At 37.0% G+C, this 20,113-nt stretch overlaps 1 protein-coding gene across 1 annotated transcript in view; it reads left to right on the forward strand.

Moving 5' to 3' along the window:
• The window catches only part of KPNA4 (karyopherin subunit alpha 4), a 60,351-nt gene extending 47,244 nt beyond the window's left edge, over window positions 1-13,107 (forward strand). Inside the window, exons 13-17 of the mRNA XM_052637926.1 lie at window positions 33-137; window positions 2,783-2,854; window positions 7,182-7,344; window positions 10,200-10,294; window positions 11,681-13,107. Of these exons, the coding sequence (XP_052493886.1) occupies window positions 33-137; window positions 2,783-2,854; window positions 7,182-7,344; window positions 10,200-10,294; window positions 11,681-11,779 (534 nt within the window). The 3' untranslated portion in view covers window positions 11,780-13,107. The remainder of the gene's footprint in view (window positions 1-32; window positions 138-2,782; window positions 2,855-7,181; window positions 7,345-10,199; window positions 10,295-11,680) is intronic.
• The last annotated feature ends 7,006 nt before the right edge of the window (window positions 13,108-20,113 follow it).

Genomic DNA, 20,113 nt, shown 5'->3' on the forward strand with positions numbered 1-20,113 from the left:
GTAAGAAATATTAAAGGAGTTTTTTCCTACAGGAAGCAGTGTGGTTCCTGTCTAACATCACTGCAGGAAATCAGCAGCAGGTTCAGGCAGTAATTGATGCCAATCTTGTACCAATGATAATACACCTTTTGGATAAGGTAAGAAAGTCATCATGTTAGTATCTGTGTAAGAGGAAAAGAACTTAATATAACTAAGTATGTGTATATATATTTTTCTGTTTAATTAGAATTGATACAGTGGCATGAGTTAACAGATGAAGAAACTAGTATAGACAAATAAACTGCCCAAGGTCAAACAGCAAGTAATTGTGCTATTTAGTCATATGCCATGTCATCACATGCTTACATTAACGTTTGGGAAAGACACAGTTTAAAATGTCACAATCAAAAAATAAAATGTCACAATCACAGCATGTGGGTTTTTTCCTGAACACTGATCTGTTATTATCTCTATCCTCTTTGCCTCCATGTTTCTTACAAACTGCTAGATTGGGTTCAGTTTTTAGGGAAAAATATTTAATGTTCTAATGATTCACATGGGAAGATACATTCTGTTTATCCTACATTTAGTGATAATTTAGATTGAAAAGTGAGCTCAGCTGTTACCAGACTGTTCCACCCATTATTATAATGTTATTCATCATTCTTTCACATAGTGGTTTTTAGGCAGTCATGATGAACATTACCTAGATCCCTTATTTTACTACGAACTGCAAAATGATGACTTTGTAATTGTGTCATTCTTTATGTATTAGGCGTGATTCTTCAGTAAAGAAGAGTAAAGAGGGTTTCCTTATCAGCTGTTCGTTTACTTCCTTATCAGCTGTTTATTTACTCTGAAATATATTTCATATAGGAAAAGCAAGATAAATGTTTGATTCCTGCTTACTATCATTCAGTCTTTAGAATGACATGGTTCCCTAACGACCTCAAAAGGAGACGAGTGCAAAGTTATCAGTGTCATTAGGAAATTATGGGTTTACATATATCTATTTTTATTATAAGTTTCAGTACTTTGTAGTTATTCTTTCTGATGCTCAGGTTGTCCCTGTCCCTATTTTAAGTTTGGTGCCCGTCTTTTTAACATCACTCGAGTATTTGAGAGCTTCCTACCTTTTGGATATGACATGATTCCTGGGCCTTTTGTTTTGGATGTATTTTCTGACCTAGACCTAGAATTAACGATTTATAGGGTGTCTTGGTTCCTTTTGTAGCAAGTGGTATTTAAAGGTCATAGTTCAGATACTAAGGATGATCATTGCTGCAGGATTGTCATGGTATGTAGGCTTGAATGAAAAAAATAGGAAGTAATTTTTTTTTTTTAAGAAAATGAAAGATATACATATTATAATTTTTGTAAACATGAGAATGCATAAAAACAAATCATAAATGAAAGAGAACTATCAGATATCACTGAGTAAGATATTTTCACTTCGTTGATCTTGTATTTTTATCTCGTCTATGCTGGAAATCTTTCTGTAGACATAGTTACTTGACATATATTGAGGTATATAATATAAAATCTGTCAAAATAACAAGACCACATTGATGCTAATAACATAACTACTCCACTTTTGAGATTTCCTTGAGGATTTTTTTTCTTTAGGATATATTCCATCAATGATGTACTTAAAAATAATGTCACTTGAAATAATTTCTATATGTGTAGTTAAGCCACCAGCTTCATATACAGTTTTTTGTTTCTGTGTTTTCTTTTATTTGGGGGAATTGCTTCAGTTTGGGAGTTTTATTTTTCTTTATTTTTGCGCATGCCAAGAGGCTTATGGTTTCTTAGTTCCCCAGTCAGACCCTCAGCAGTGAGAGTGTGGAGACCTAACCACTGGACTACTAGAAAATTCCCTTGTTTATTTTGTTTTTGGTTATGTGAAGCATTTATAGTTTCCAAGTAAAAAATAAGTACCTTGTCTTCAAGGTAATACATAAAGGTCTAACTTCTGTTTCTGTCTGTTCTTCCCTATTCTTTCCCTTAATTTTTGGATGATTATTCTACTGTTTCTTCTTTAAGCAAATGTCTGTGTAAGGTTTTTTCCACGTGCCAGGTTGTATTTAGGATCACTGGATCCACAAATAGACATAGATATAAATTTGCTATATAATGCCCATTTACTGCAAGAAAGGTTGTGTACTGTTTTACACTCCTGCCAGTCTTACTGACACATACTTGGGTTTTCTGAATCTGATAAGTGAAAGTAGATATCCTACTGCAGCTTTTTTTTTTTTTTTTTTGAAGTATGGTTGATTTACAGTATTTAGTATTAATCCATTGCAGTTTTTAAAATTTTCTTGGTTAACTCTCAGAGATGAGATTCTTAAATCAAATATATGACTTTTTAAGTGATTTTTAAATTTATTTTTTAATTTGTATGAGAGTAACCTTTATAAGAGTAGTCTTTATCACAGTCTCATTAATCATGGGTATTTTTATTTTTAAAACTATGTGTTTAAAAAGATACTTTATTTTACCTTGACATTTCTTTGACTAAAGTAAAACTGTAACTTCCTTATTTTTTTAACTGATTTTATTGTATTTTATCATTGACTTCATTTGATATTATGAACAGCAATATCAAGTCAGTTTGTTGTTGGGAAAGTTCACGAAATAGAATCTCCGTTTGTTAAATTGGGTTCAAAGCCTTATCTTTATTATATGAATACATAAAAGCTAGAAGAAAACCAGGGGGAGTATGCAGTTGAAAAATCATTTTAGGAAACCTCTTTTCCAGTTTATCTTATATTGCAGTTTATATCCTTTGCTTTTATAGGGAGATTTTGGCACTCAGAAAGAAGCTGCGTGGGCCATAAGTAACTTAACAATTAGTGGAAGAAAAGATCAAGTAAGTTCAGCTCTTATATATTTCTCAAAACTGATAAGTAACAGTACTAATAATTCTAAGGTCTGTATTTCAGTAAATCACAATTTAAGATAATAGCAAGATAATAGACATCCTGTGATATATAAAAGTGTCACCTTGACTTCCTTTAGTTATATTTCGTAAATGTGAAGTGTTCACTTTCCAGCTTCTAGGCCTACAAGAATTTTTCTGATCCAGAGTAAGATAAAGCACTTATTGTCAGGGTTGTTTTTTTTAATGTTAAGGAAAAAAACAAGACTTTCTAGGTTAATAGGGCAGAATGAAACTGCCTCGCACATTCTCCTAACAAATGAACAAGAACAAAAATTATCCGACAGTAAACCAAGTAAGGAACTAAATTCAGCTTAAAAGCTGGGGCTAGGAACTAGGGTGAACAATGTGAGGTGCCTAGGGCATAAAATTTAAAGAAACACTTAACTCTCTGAGTTGTGCAGGTAACAGAGCTTTACATTGTGCCAACTGGCAAAAGAAAATGAGTTTTATTTATTTTTTATCTTCTGGCCACACTGCACACCATGTCGGATCCCAGTTCCTGGACCAGGGAATGTACGCCTGTGCCTCCTGCATTGGCAGCACGAGTCTTAACCTCTAGACTGCCAGGAAAGTCCCAGTCCCAGATATGTTTCACAGACAAGTAAAAAGGGGAAATTTGGAGCACATAATTGTCACAGATAAGCCATAGACTGAATCTACTTAAATATGAATACAGAGCAGTATATAAATACATTACATGGCAATAACTAATAAAGTATAAAGATGATAGAAAATTTGCAAATTTTATGGAACCGTAGAACAACAGATTGAGAGAGAGGTCGTCAGGTATATGACAGTGCTTAATGTGAAAGCAAAGAGAGGATGCTGTCACACTGAACAATTGTAATTTTTTTTTAAAAATTATTACCTGGCCTCTTAACTGACTTCATAATTTAATATTAAAGGAGAAAGGATCTCTGAAGGAAGTACTCCTTATGGCAAAGAAATGTGTCATATAAAGTTGAGTGATTCCCTCATTTTCAATTCAGTTTTTCTTTTCTCTAAGTTAGTGAAGAACAAACATACTGCATTAAAAAGAAAAGGTTAGTTTAATGAAGGCTAACAACATGGAGAAAGGAATTCCACTGGAGAAGGGAATGACAAACCACTTCAGTCTTCTTGCCTTGAGAACCCCATGAACAGTGTGAAAAGGCAAAATGATAGGACACTAAAAGAGGAAACTCCCCAGGTCGGTAGGTGCCCAATATGCTACTGGAGATCAGTGGAGAAATAACTCCAGAAAGAATGAAGAGATGGAGCCAAAGCAAAAACAATACCCAGTTGTGAATGTGACTGGTGATAGAAGCAAGGTCTGATGCTATAAAGAGCAATATTGCATAGGAACCTGGAATGTCAGGTCCATGAGTCAAGGCAAATTGGAAGTGGTCAAACAGGAGATGGCAAGAGTGAACATCAACATTCTAGGAATCAACGAACTAAAATGGACTGGAATGAGTGAATTTAACTCAGATGACCATTATTATATCTACTACTGTGGGCAGGAATCCCTTAGAAGAAATGGAGTAGACATTATGGTCAACAAAAGAGTCCAAAATGCAGTCTCAAAAATGACAGAATGATCTCTGTTCGTTTCCAAGGCAAACCGTTCAATATCACAGTAATCCAAGTCTATGCCCCAACCAGTAACGCTGAAGAAGCTGAACGGTTCTATGAAGACCTACAAGACCTTTTAGAACTAATACCCAAAAAAGATGTCCTTTTCATTATAGGGGACTGGAATGCAAAAGTAGGAAGTCAAGAAACACCTGGAGTAACAGGCAAATTTGGCCTTGGAATACGGAATGAAGCAAGACAAAGGCTAATAAATAGAGTTTTGCAAAAAAGAACACACTGGTCATAGCAAACATCCTCTTCCAAACAACACAAGAGAAGGCTCTACAGATGGACATCACCGATGGTCAACACCGAAATCAGACTGATTAATATTCTTTGCAGCCAAAGATGGAGAAGCTCTATACAGTCAGCAAAAACAAGACCAGGAGCTGACTGTGGCTCAGATCATGAACTCCTTATTGCCAAATTCAGACTTAAATTGAAGAAAGTAGGGAAAACCACTAGACCATTCAGGTATGACCTAAATCAAATCCCTTATGATTATACAGTGGAAGTGAGAAACAGATTTAAGGGCCTAGATCTGATAGATAGAGTGCCTGATGAACTATGGATGGAGGTTCATGACATTGTACAGGAGACAGGGATCAAGACCATCCCCATGGAAAAGAAATGCGAAAAAGCGAAATGGTTGCCTTACAGATAGCTGTGAAAAGCAAAGGAGAAAAGGAAAGATACAAGCATCTGAATCCAGAGTTCCAAAGAATAGCAAGGAGAGATAAGAAAGCCTTCCTCAGCGATCAATGCAAAGAAATAGAGGAAAACAACAGAATGGGAAAGATTAGAGATTTCTTCAAGAAAATTAGAGATACCAAGGGAACATTTCATGCCAAGATGGGCTCGATAAAGGACAGAAATGATATGGACCTCACAGAAGCAGAAGATATTAAGAAGAGGTGGCAGGAATACACAGAAGAACTGTACAAAAAAGATCTTCACAACCAAGATGTTTACGATGGTGTAATCACTCACCTAGAGCCAGACATCCTGGAATGTGAAGTCAAGTGGGCCTTAGAAAGCATCACTACGAACAAAGCTAGTGGAGGTGATGGAATTCCTGTTGAGCTGTTTCAAATCCTAAAATAATGTTGTGAAAGTGCTGCACTCAATATGCCAGCAAATTTGGAAAACTCAGCAGTGGCCACAGGCCTGGAAAAGGTCAGTTTTCATCCCAGTCCCAAAGAAAGGCAATGCCAAAGAATGCTCAAACTACCACACAATTGCAGTCATTTCACATGCTAGTGGTGTAATGCTCAAAATTCTCCAAGCCAGGCTTCAATAGTATAGGAACCATGAACTTCCAGATGTTCAAGCTGGTTTTAGAAAAGGCACAGGAACCAGAGATCAAATTGCCAACATCCACTGGATCATGGAAGAAGCAAGAGAGTTCCAGAAAAACATCTATTTCTGCTTTATTGACTATGCCAAAGCCTTTGACTGTGTGGATCACAATAAACTGTGGAAAATTCTGAAAAATGGGAATACCAGACCACCTGACCTGCCTCTTGAGAAACCTATATGCAGGTCAGGAAGCAACAGTTAGAACTGGACATGGAACAAGAGACTGGTTCCAAATAGGAAAAGGAGTACGTCAAGGCTGTATATTGTCACCCTGCTTATTTATTTAACTTCTATGCAGAGTACATCATGAGAAACGCTGGGCTGGAAGAAGCACAAGCTGGAGTGAAGACTGCTGGGAGAAATATCAATAACTTCAGATATGCAGATGACACCACTCTTATGGCAGGAAGCAAAGAGGAAATAAAGAGCCTCTTGATGAAAGTGAAAGAGGAGAGTGAAAAAGTTGGCTTAAAGCTCGACATTCAGAAAACGAAGATCATGGCATCTGGTCCCATCACTTCATGGGAAATCTACAGGAAAACAGTGGAAACAGTGTCAGACTTTATTTTTGGGGGCTCCAAAATCACTGCAGATGGTGATTGCAGCCATGAAATTAAAAGACCCTTACTCCTTGGAAGGAAAGTTATGACCAACCTAGATAGCCTAATTCAAAAGCAGAGACATTACTTTGCCAACAAAGGTCCGTGTAGTCAAGGCTATGGTTTTTCCAGTGGTCATGTATGGATGTGACAGTTGGAATGTAAAGAAACCTGAACACTGAAGAATTGATGCTTGTGAACTGTGGTGTTGGAGAATACTTTTGAGAGTCCCTTGGACTGCGAGAAGATCCAACCAGTCCATTCTAAAGAAGATCAGTCCTGGGTGTTCTTTGGAAGGACTGATGCTAAAGCTGAAACTCCAATACTTCGGCCATTTCATGCAAAGAGTTGACTCATTGGAAAAGACTGTGATCCTGGGAGGGATTGGGGGTAGGAGAAGGGGACGACTGAGGATGAGATAGCTGGATGGCATCACGGACTCGATGGACGTGAGTCTGAGTGAACTCCAGGAGTTGGTGATGGACAGGGAGGCCTGGTGTGCTGCGATTCATGGGGTCGCAAAGAGTCGGACACGACTGAATGACTGAACTGAACTTAACGTGAGAAATGAGGTCATATTTCCAAATTCAAGATTATAAATCAAAATTTTTCCAGTGAGATAACAGAGTGCACAAATGAAATTCACTGAACATTTATTATATCATGGTGTTTGTCTTCTTCAGGTGGCCTACCTAATCCAACAAAATGTTATCCCACCTTTTTGCAACTTGCTGACTGTAAAAGATGCACAAGTTGTGCAAGTAGTACTCGATGGACTAAGTAATATATTAAAAATGGCTGAAGATGAGGCAGAAACCATAGCCAATCTTATAGAAGAATGTGGAGGTAAGTTTTATTATATGCTGTTATTCCACATTTTAATATTCTTTTTGTAACTACTTTTATTTTCAAATGCAACACTTCTATATTTTTCTGTCTTAGATAATCAAGTAATAGAATCAAATAAATACTATATTCTGTATGTACAGTCCTCCTCAGCTTGCTGCATATGCTTAGGTAACTGAATTGCTGCCATATATTGAACAGGCACTGTGCTAAGATACTGGGAAAAGTAGTAAACAAGACACAGTCCTTGCCCTCAAGGCATATAGTCCCATCATGGAGATAAACATGAACTGATTTAATGTGCTGATTATGATTACCCTAATAGAAGTGTGCAACAAAGTGAAATACCTAATCTGTCCTGGAAGAAGTAGGAAGTGACCTGAGCTAGATTTGAGAGATGAATAAGGATTAAGAAAGTGAAAAGGGATGAAAGGTATTCCAGGCAGAGATAACACCATGAGCAAAGTCTGAGGTGTGAAATAGCATTCAGCAAATTATAAGTAGTTCAGTGTTGCTAAATCACAAAGTATGAGGTAGAAACCACCAAAAGATGAGACTGTGGAGTTAGCCATTGATCAGGCCCCTACAGTCTTAGAAGTTTTGTAGCACAGCAGATACTTCTAAGGCAGTGGTTCCCAAATCTGGCAGCATACCAGAACCACCAAGAAAGTACACAACATGCCTTAGCTTTCAGCTCTTAAGATGAACATCTAGACATAACATGGAAGTTTCTGATGTGGGTGTGGAACAAAATATATTATCAACCTAGGTAAGCATAAAAGTAAAGCTGTTTCTGATAGAAGTTGAGAAGTGAAAGGAAAGGTAGCTAAGAATAGGAGAACCAGTATCTTCAACTTATTTAGTAGAATTTGGAGAGTTGAAAATTAATAGGAAGTAAGTGTTTTTAAAGTTACTTAAGTGATAACTTAGGACACAAAATGACAGAACAACAACAACAAAATTCATAACTATCAAGTTGGGAACAGGAAATGGGAAATACTGTTAGGGAACTAATTAGGAAGTGAGTTCCAGAAAAATTTAAAACTTAAAAAATTTAAAATTTAAAAGGAATAGTTAAAAAATTTTTCCTACTTGTGTATTTTTTTCTTTTACAATATTTAATAATTAAAAATTTATTTTGTATATTAATATAAAAATATAGATCTTGAGCATTGCCTATTTCACTGGAAGTAAAGCCTAGCTTACAAATTTCCCAAAGGATTCTCTGCTATAGGGTACGACAAGTCACTGGAAGATTTTACCAAGGGAATTGATACATTTAAATGGAGCTTGGATATAAGGGGAATGGAACCCTGGTAGAGACTGGCAGGAAACCACCTAGGAAAGTGTATAGCGATCACACCACAATAAATGAAGGCAGTGATAACAGAGACAAGGGGGAGATGACAAGATTCAAGAAATGGATAGGAGAAGCTTTGAGGTTTTTGAGATTTTGTTATAGAATTGAGGGAAAGGGGAACTTTAATAATTAGTCTTTCTCTCAGATTTCAAACTTGTTGATTATCACCAGTAAGAATACAGTAGAATAAACTGTAAATGAAGAATGGCAGATAATATTGTGTTTGTACAGCTTGAACTTTAGGTACCTATAAAATATCCTCGTGGAATTATCAAGCAGGTTGAAAGTTTTAAGTATCTGAAGCTCAGAAAAATGAAGCTATAGATGAGTATAAGTCCTCAACCTATATGTAAATAGTAGTTAAACCTTTTCGTGGAAAGGCCCCATAAGGAGAGTGTGTAAAGTGAGAAATATGCCTAAAGCAATTTCCTCCACTTAAGAAACAGAGGACAAATACTCATGAAAGGGCAATTTCACTTTAATTCAGAGATTTTAAAATTAATTATTACTCCTATTAGGCTTCCCTGGTGGCTCAGTTGGTAAAGAATCCGCCTGCAATGCAGGAGACCACCTGCAGGAGCCAAGGGTTCGATCCTTGGGTCAGGAAGATCTGGAGAAGGGAATGGCAACCCACTCCAGGATTCTTGCCTGGAGAATCCTATGGAAAGAGGAGCCTGGTGGGCCACAGTCCATGGGGTTGCAAGAATCAGACATGACTTAGTGACTAAACCACTACAAAGCAAAACAGTATTCAGTTTTTATATCAATAGGTTGTTTACATATTTTGCTTATGATTTAATACATTTGTTAGTATTTACAGGGGAAAATCCTCTTTCCCCTGAAATACTGTTGTTGATCATGATCATTTTTCATTATACTTAATAGCTGTCTTAACATTCATATTTGTTAATCATAAGTACTTAAAAGTTTTTTCTTACATGCTCACTAGAAAAATTTGGCAAATGCTACAAAATAGAAAGAACTTGCTTTTAACTTTTTTTACTTTTCCTGCACGTTTGGGTTTTACTGTTTGTTTGGGGGTGTTTTTGGTTTTTTTCTTTAGACATGGCTCCTGGGATCCTCGGTTTCAACCAGGATTGAAACCAAGCCACATGACAGTGAAAGCCCAGAGTCCTAACTACTACACCACCAGGGATTTCCCAGCTTTTAACAGAGTAATTTTACATACTATTACTCCTTACAAACACTGATGTATGATATATCATTTTCTTCTGAATAGATAGATATCCCATTGCTTAATTTATATGTAGTTAAACACTCAAGTGTTTGGGGTTGTTGTTTTTTGTTTTGGCTCTAGTGTGCCACATGGCATACAGAATTCTTTGTAAATAAAACCTTACTGTGTTTAAGATTCACCTTTAGAATAGATACCCCCAATTGAATTATGTGTTCCCAAGATTATTATAACCTTTTTGCCACTGTGTTGTTGTTGTTTTAATATTATTATTATTTCACTTCATAAAATGTCTTACAGGACTGGAGAAAATTGAACAGCTTCAAAATCATGAAAATGAAGACATCTACAAATTGGCCTATGAGATCATTGATCAGTTCTTCTCTTCAGATGATGTATTTAATAATCTTATCATTTTCTTAGTTTTACTTAATAAGCATAAGTCTGGATGAAATTTAAGCTAGGGCATATATATATGCATTTTAGAGAATGGAATTGAAATAGATACATAATATTTCAGTATTTTAAAGTCCTTTGGGGTATTAAAAAGTAGTGTTACCTCAAATGGCAAAAAAAGATGAGAATTTTCTGACAGTGAATAAATTAGGCTTTTTTTTCCCTTGATGTCTCTATAGTTATCATATTTTATATTGCTAATAGCCTGTATGTGTTTATGAACAAAATAGTAAAGCTAGTATATCCTATAATCCATTATGACAGTAATTAGTTAATCTGTATTTGACTATATTGCCACCATTAATTTTAGTTGGTGACCAAAAACAAATATGAAGATAAATAGATACAGTGAAAAAAAATTATCAAGAAATGTAAGTTACTATATAATGTATACTATAGAAGAATGTTTTCAGATTGTCAGTATATAGTAGTTGAAATTAAAGAATTATTTTTAGTATTATCTCTTTGGGAATGTTAAATCTAAAATTATAGTGATCAGATATAGCCAGCAGTAGATTTCTTGATTGATTTTATCAACTTTTTTTTAAAAAATGAAATATTATTAAATATTTTGTTAAGCATATATGGTTTGTAGATTAGCTTGACAAGGATAGTACTAAAAAAGAATTAGACTATTTATACCTACAGATTATCAAGCTAAGTCCTAGTTAGAATATAATATTTATTAAAAAGCATACTTTTTTAAAAGTAGCTTTTATCATATATTAAAGTTGGATATTTTTAGAAGTCCTAATTGATAATTAGGTATACACAAAGCCTTAATGATTTTTAATACTTCAACATGTCAGTCTTGCCTACTCTGTTACATTGTGAAAAAAATAATAAAGATGATGTGCCTCTTTATAGGAACTATACCATAGGCACATAATTTCGTGGTATTTCAACCATTAGATATAAAGCATATAGAAAGAATATCAGTTATCCATTTTCATTGGGCTATTACGTTACACTTTAAGCTCAAAAGTTGTCTCCAGTTGCTGTTAAAATATTAACCGAAGAATACATTTAGCCTCCAAAAGTGGTAGCATTAGAATGAGTATACTCTCTGAATTTGAGACATAGTACCATCTCCAATCATCATTCTTCAGAAGATATCCATTTTGCATATTCTCTTCAGTTTCTTCCCTTTTGGCATCCCTTACAAAAAAAACCTTTATGAAGTGTTTTCAGGGTTCTCAAGGGATGGTAGGACTGTGTTGGCCACCCATAATCTCTCATACTTTTTAAATGGAAGTGTTAACTACAATTCTATGTTTTATTATTTAAAACTAACCATCACCTTCTTTTTTCCCCCTCCCCCATAGATTGATGAAGATCCTAGCCTTGTTCCAGAGGCAATACAAGGTGGAACATTTGGTTTCAATTCATCTGCCAATGTACCAACAGAAGGGTTCCAGTTTTAGAAAGATGTTGTGGAAGTTAGGTACAATGCAGCACTGGGATATATATATATATATACATATATATAAAAAGGTTTGATCCATCAAGCTTGGCTCATGGGATCTGCTGCTGCATTAAATCGGGAAAGAAAATGTGAAGATTTCATTTGGAATCACAGAAAATGCCCAAATGAGGTCAAGATGGCGAGTGGGTGCGAGTGAGAATGAGTGGCAAAATGTAATGAAAACTCTACATGGATGCTTATTTAGGTTGTTCAAAGTAAAAAGGGCTACAGGTCACAGATCTTCAGTGCCTGAGAAGGAACATTGACTTTGTATCAATTGAGGGGAAAGTGCAGTACTGTCATCTTCAAGCCTTGTAAGCATAAAAGAGAATAGAATGCCCATAAAAGTCAAAGGAAAACGAGCCCAGGCCTTGCTATGAAGCAGTGTGTGAGTGGACAGTGTTGAATGAATGTCTGGCTCAGTGATGGAGAGCCAGGTTCATCTTTTCAAATCTAGGGCTCTTCATTCATGAAGCAGACTCCTAGTCCTGGAGTGACTGTGTACGAGAGTATGGTTGTGGTGCTGTATGTGAACGCATGCAAGCTTGATTTGCCTTCAGGGGGCTGATAACAAACCTAGTAAAATCATCAGAGTGAGATCATAAGTGTTACTGTACACTGGACATGAAAACAAAGATCAGTTCAGCAGCAGACATTGGTGTACTCTGCAGCCTGTGTTTTCTATTTCCCTTCCTCCCTGTTCCCACCCCCTCCTTTTTTTTTTTTTTTTTTTTTAGGTTTTTTTTTTTTTTGTGGGAGTTTTTTGTTTTGTTTTTAGTTTTTATTTACTTTACCTAGTATGGCTTTTTAGTTGCTTCTCAAGTCAGAAAACTTTCAGGAAGGTTTCCCTGTGCATTTGCACCAGATGAATGTTTGATGCTATGAAAAGCTTTCCATATCATCAAAACTAATTTGTGTAGATTTTTGCATGAAAAAAAAATCATAAATTTCCCTCAAAATAGACTGTGTTGCAGTACACAAGTTGCCATAATAGTATAAAACAGTAAAATGTGCTTTTAAAAGCCATCCTTTTCATTTTCAGAGATAACATAAAGATCTTTGCATGAGGTAAATCTACAGCCTAGTTCATTTTTAGATTTTGTTGAGTCCTGTAAAGAAGAAGAAGAAAAAAGTTTCAGTTGTGGTAGAATACCGTGCTGTGTTTAAATGTTACTTGTTTTCAAACTTTGTTTTCTATGAAAATGATATGGAAACTTCTAAAATGGAATTTGGTGCATATGTACTGCTGAATAAAGACCGATGAAGAGGTTTGAGTAGATGTACAAATCAAGTAATGGTTTGAACACCTTTAATAATATGCCTAATCTGTTCAATTGTTTTAGAATCTTTTTATCTTAGATGTAGGCAGCCATGAACAATCTATTTTGAGCCACTTTAGGGAGAAAACTTTGTATTTTTAAAACTTGCATAAAAGTTATGCAAGTGGTTTTTATAAATTGGAATAATACCTCAGTTTTGAGGTTATGCACACTAAATTAAATGTGACATAAATTAATTTGTACAAAAAGAACTCTTTATAAGGTGGCTCATTGTAGGAAATCCTGTGCCTTCCCCTTTGAGCACAAGTGTTGCATGAACAACAGTTTGCTATAAGAAACATACCAGATTAGCCACCATTAGCATCTATATCTACTTTGTGTTTAAAAATCAACTGGTAATTCTGAAACACTGTAGAATGGATAAAAATTATTTTGTGATCATAACTCTTTGTTGAACTAGAGTATTTTTGCAGCATTCCTTGTCATCAGAAACATGGTTAAAGTTTAAAACTAGAAGCAGCAGAAAACTAGCTTGTAAAATTTATCCAAGTAGAGTGCAGGCTAGGCTATCTTGGGGAAATAAACATTAAAACTCAAAGCAATGTTTTACATGGGGCATGTGTGTGTGCTGTGTGGATTTTTTATACATATTAATGTAAAGTTAGAGTACAACGCAGTGGCTTGTATTTGCTTGTCTTTCATAAGCTTTTAACATTGACCCAGCATTACAAAAGAAATTTCTTAAATTTTTTAATTTCAGTATAGACATGTTAATATTCCAACTGACTGAATTTGTTCAGCTGATGCCATCTGTGCTTCTGCTTCTTCCCTGTCCAAACCAAGATTCTGACCTTCTTTGACTCCTTCAGCAAAGTGGACTGAGAGACACCTGAGATATATTTTAAGTATTTCTATAACTTCAGCATATGGCTGCAAATGATAGAGTGCACACAAAGTATGATTTTACAAATGGCATAAGTTACTAGAACATAAACATAACAGTGCTCTGCATAATTCTTGTTTCTTAGTGTACAAAAACCTGGTTAAAATTAAGCCAGTGAGGTTATAATAGGCCAAATGATTTTATAGAGTAATTTTCTTACGAGTGCAGGACTCGTATCAGCTTGATTAGTCAAGGCCTGCAGAAGAAGCTGATCTCAGAGAAGAACCTAAGCTGTCTTTTAAAGGGGCTCACCTGATTAAATCAGGCCTACCCCTTATTATCTCCCTTTTAATTGACCCAAAGCCAAACTGATGAGTACATTATTATACTTGCACTGTCCCTTCCTCTTTACCCTATGCGTGCATACTAAGTTGCCTCCAACTCTTTGTGACCCTGTAGGCTATAGCCCACCAGGCTCCTCTGTCCGGGCATGAATACTGCAGTAGGTTGCCATGCCCTCCTCCAGGGGATCTTCCTGATGCAGTGGTCAAACCCACATCTCAAGTGTTTTGCATTGGCAGGTGGATTCTTTACCACCAGTGCCACCTGGGAAGCCTACTCTTTGGCCTAGTCACAGAGTGATATCCATCATGCTCAAATAATCCTGTCAACACTTGAATAAATGGAATTATAAAGGGTATGTATATCAGGGAATCTTGGAAGCCACCTTAAGAGTTCCTGTACCGCAAAGAAATACTAGCATTTAGAGCTGGAGCAATTTAGACGTGATCATATCACAAGCTTATTTTTGAATGAAGGTCCCCTGTGAGAATCTAATGAACACTGCCCCAGCTTCCTTCCAAAATGCATATACATATAGTTGGGAGCTCAGTGGGAGTCTGAATTTCAGGATATGAACTGTCCGAGTCCTCCCTTTCAGATGATAGAGTTGCCAAGAGGTGACTTGACCAAGGTCACAACAGCTACTAAGGGCTAGATAAGACTCAGAACTCATACAATAGGGGGCTTTGCTTTCAATTACTGCTGCAAAACTCATTTAAATTTGTGAGCCAATGCAAAAAAACATTTATGCAGCATTTCCTATTGTAGTTTGATAAATGACTAACACTAATTCTTACAGAAGCTTGTCTGTGAGTTTTGAAATTACAGTTGACGCTTGAACACCATGGACTTGGCAGGCCCACTTAATATGCCTTTTTTCCCCACTAAAAATATACTACAAGGTCAACTGTACTTGAAATCAGCTGTCTCTAGATTACTTGTAATACCTAATACAGTATAGCTGCTATGTAAATAATTGTTAAGTACAATGTAAATACTATGTAGCTAATCCCTTAAATACAGCTGGGGTTAGGGCCACTGGCCCTCATCGATGGTTTTGCATCCAAGGATTCATATAAACAGGCCAATTTAGCTTGAACTAGAGAAGTTACCAGTTGTGAACTCCTGAGGCCTAATGGGTTATTTATTTTATCTTACACATGACATTTTAAACATTTAAGGAGAAAATGGTTTTTCTTTTTAGCAGACACATTAATGAAGTGTATGCTTTTTAAAAATATAAAGAGTAGTGAAATTTATATGCCTTTAAATAAAATCAAAGTGCACATTCATAGTCACTGTATTCAGTTAATTCCTAAATTAAGGTGAAAAAAATGAAGATTTATAAAGCCTATATTCTGGTGTGATCAGAAGCAACTGAACTGTAGTGTCACAGTGAATATTAACTATCATATCAATAATGTACAGGAAAGTAGGTTTAATGTTTTTTTCTGTAAGACAACCTCCAGTACCATTTAATTTGAACATGTCTTCTAAATGCAGGTTCTTTAAGTGACAAGTCTGGTTCAGGATGTCCATGTCAGGATGTACTGTTTGTAAAGTTGATTTGACAGCTGCTACTTTGTGTGTAAGGGCAGATGCTGCCCTGAAGATGCTTTCAGATTTACCTCTTACCAGAGACCTACACTCCTATATGTTGTCCCAATTTCTGCCTTCTCCACAAATTTTGCATCTTTGCAGCTCTAAATATGCTGCTTGCTCCAGGTTACTTAGTTTTTCCAAGCTGTCAATTCTTCCAAGTTTATTCTTCATGAAGAAAAACTTTTATAACCTTTTCATTTCTGTTATTCAAGCATGAATCCTGCTTTCCCCGACCATATCTTCTGATTTGTATAGCTCATGGATTCCTTGTTACTCTGTGACCTTACCCAAGATTTCCTCATCTAGTTTTGCTCTTGTAACAACTGATAATCTGCTTAAATCTACATGCTGTTTGTTGCACTCAGTCTCCAGTTACGTGCCTTCCAGATCATTCCTTCAGTGTCCCGTCTTTTCTAGTCCTTGGATTTTTGAGCTTTCCAAGCCATGTTTCCCCCGTACTTTGTACATGGTTACCTTTTGACTGATGTTATAATTGGCTATTATAATGCTAATATCCAAACACTTGGACTCAGGAGGGTATTTCTCTTACCTCAAAAAGGGGGACTTCCTGAGGGTTCAGTTCAGTCCCTGATGAGGACTCAGCTTCCATTGCAGGGAGCACAGATTTGAACTCTGGTCAGAGAACTAAGATCCCACATACTACACAGCCAGAAAAAATCATTCGGAGTCATAATTGGATTTGGGAAGGAGTCGACGCAGTGGTGGTCTCTGCTGCCTTACTCCGTACTTGTTATTTCTTAGGGGTTGTCCCCCTGTTCAACTCATTAGCAGAGAAGTTATCTGTAATATGTTATGGGTATTTTCTACTTCCAACCACTTCCCTTTGTACTTGCCAGTGTGCTCCCTCCATAAACAAATTATACTCTGCCTCAAATCTAGTAGCTCCCAGTGTGGTCTACAAGATCCCCCACCTGTGTGTGTATAACTGGTACAGAGAAACTGGTTTTCGCCTTTTTTTTTCTTTGAACCTGTTTAACAGGATGGTCATAGGAAAGCTGTTAAAGAGCTCCTATTAAAATACCTAAATGGTAACTTTGCTCTGGTCTGAGTCCGCTAGTGATCAGAGGTGCTGAAAGAGGACTGAAAAGTTTGTTTCCCCCTCAGCTCTCTTCCCGTACAACTTTTGTGCAGTTCTCCCCAGCTACAGAGAGTAAGGAAAGCTCGAAGTAGCAGATAAGGAAGTGTCTGGTTTGGATCCCTATATTCCCAACCACCTTATATGTTAACATTCAGATGCCTGTCTCCTTCAGGAAGCCAAACACATCCCATACTGTCTACTACCCTCGCCATCCCCATCAGCGCTCACTTGACAGTGTGTGTTTCATAGTACGGTAATGTTTCCGTCTGTAGAGTTGGTTCCACTAAATTGTAAGCTCTTTAAGGGCAAAGTCAACAAGTAAAGCTCTGTAAATCCCATGAGAGTGACATGAGTTCTGTGGGCACTCAATAAAGGTTTGCGACTACAATGCAACCTCTCACATGAACTGATTATGGTGACTATTTCTAAAACGCTTCAATTTGGAAATGTCCAGTTTGCCTCATTGCATCTAAATTTTAGGATGTTTTCTATAGGAAGAGATACTTCATTCCTTGCCAGATGAATGCTCATTACTTCCTTTTCATCACTTTTGAACATTTACCAATGTCAGATCTGGATATCTGACGCTCGCAGGATATTGCAATGCATCCTCATGTGTCTTTAAAATACCAGCTCTGCATACTATAAAGCAGGGGGTGACCTAGTATCTAATACTATTGATGCAATTAATTTTTGAAATGTCATTTATTGAAATATCTTTGCATCCTAATAGTGTTTTTACAAAGTAGCCAAACCATAAAGGTAAGTGATTACTGTCTTAGTCTATAGTATGAAATCAGAATGCTTTTTGGTTATTGATATTGCAGTGTTCTTTACATAATAAGCTTTCTTACACCCGACTAGCAATTACACAAATTTTTGGATGCTAAAAATAATGAGGAACAAGCACAAGAACTCTCAGTTTTATGTAGTCCTGATCTAAACAGTTGGATAATCACCATGGTGTTCTTTTTTTTTTTTTTCTGGTCGGTGTCCCAGAGGCCTTAAGAACAAATACATATAGTGGCCCCTTTGACAGAGTCTTTGGCTTTAAATCCTTGCTTTGCCACTTAACTCCTGTGGAACCTTGTAAAATTATTTTATGTGTTTCCTAGTTGTTCATCTGAAAAAATGGAAAATGTAATAATACCTACCCTAATGGGTTACTTTGTGGCTTAAATGAGTTAATTCATGTAAAACACTCAGAATAATCGTGTAAATAATAACAGCAGCAGGAGAAATTCCCTTTAGCTTCTGCTGAAGATAAAAGCAGAACCCTAATTCTTTACATTTGACAAATACCTGAGAACCCACTTTGGGCTAGGCATTAAATCAGGAGTTAGGGATACGAAGTCAATTAAAATGTATACTTGTTCTCAGTTTACTGAGGAAGAGGCAGTCATAAATGGAAAAACCAAAACTGCGGTAACAGGTGTGCATCATATTACCTTTGGTAAACCCCACAGTTTGGGGACTACATCAGTTTTTGATGGAGCATACGAAAAAAATTCTGTCTCTTAAATTCATTATTTCCAACTTTAGACTTCATTTGGCTATTCAGGCTTTTTTTCTTTTTTCTTTTTTTTCCTTTTTCCCCCAACAGCACCCCCCCCCCCCCCCCCACACACACACACAGGTTTTCTCTCATTCTTAGTAGGTTACCTTTCCTATTTTAGGGGTGGGTAGGTGACAAGAGAAACTGAAAGAACCTTCCTCACCCTGCTTCTAAACCTAACAGATTACTCACCCACTCCATCCTCTGTTAGAGGAGGTAGGTTATCTTTCCTCGTAAATAGGCCGTCCTGTTGTCTTCAGTCCTATCTCCTGCTGCTTCTCAGGAGCCTCATGCTATGAATCACCACTCTTTTCTCCTTTGTATTCAACTATTGCCCTTCAGAGTGATCCTTCCTATTAACATTTGAACATGCAACAAGTATTTCCCAACCTAAAAATGGGAGTGCAGCCCTCCCTCGCTTTCCAGTTCCTACCGCACCCTCCCCTTACCATCACAGCAAAAATTCTTTTAAGAAATTTGCTCCATCTAATTGCTCAAGCCTCATTCTCGGCCCATTAGTCTCCTTTGCCCTCGGCACCCCATAGAGCCCTTGACATGATGCCTAAATCACCAGTTTTTGTCTTTGACTCCCAGAAAAATTAGACTCGACCGCTCCCGTCTATCAGTCACAGCCCTTTTCCTCGACCACTGCTACCTCCTCCTCTCTTCTCTCTCCCCTGCCCCTCAAACTCCCACCCAGCATTTTGTCTCCTTTCTAGCACTTATTTCCTTTCCATTAAGTGTTTAAGAGGTTTAACTTTCAACCCAGGGTCCTCTCACACCAGTCTCCTTTAATCCGTGCAAGGATACAATAGTCACACCACTTAGATGCCTGAAAAACCAACCACAACTCAAACTTGTCCAACACTAAGCCTTGTGCTCTTCCTCTCCTACCCCCAAGTGTGTCCTCTTGGATTGTTCCCTATCTCAGTGAGTGTCAGCTCCCCTGAGTTCTAAATGACTCTTGGCATCCTTTCACTTATCTCCATTTCTACCTCAGTCCAGCCATCATCTCTTTTCTTGAACCATTGTAAGTATATTAAAATGATCTGCCTTGACCACTCTGGCTCCCTTTCAGTTTGATCTCTGCATTAAAGCCAAAACGTGGGTTCAATCCCTGGGTGGAGAAGATTCCATGGAGGAGGGGATGGCAACCCAACTCCAGTATTCTTGCCTGGAGAATCCCATGGACAGAGGAGCCTGGTGGGTTACATTTCATGGGGTCTCAGTCAGACACAACTGAAGTGGCTTAGCACGCATGCACATACTCTAAAAATCAAATCTGTGTGCGCCAGTGTTGTTACTTAAACACTTCATATCTTCTCATTGCTTTTAGAATAAAAACCAACATTCTTTTTTCTTGGAGATTTTAATCATGCACAAAATAGAGTAAGATAAATCCTTAAGTGCCCATCACCCAATTTCAGCCGTCAGCAACACATGGTCAATCTTTTTTTTTTTTCTTTTTGCTGCACCTTGGGGATCTTAGTTCCCCAACCAGGGATCAAACCCATGCCCCCTGCAATGGAAGT

The sequence above is a fragment of the Budorcas taxicolor genome, chromosome 1, assembly GCF_023091745.1.
Source record: "Budorcas taxicolor isolate Tak-1 chromosome 1, Takin1.1, whole genome shotgun sequence".
Taxonomy (NCBI): Eukaryota; Metazoa; Chordata; class Mammalia; order Artiodactyla; family Bovidae; genus Budorcas; species Budorcas taxicolor.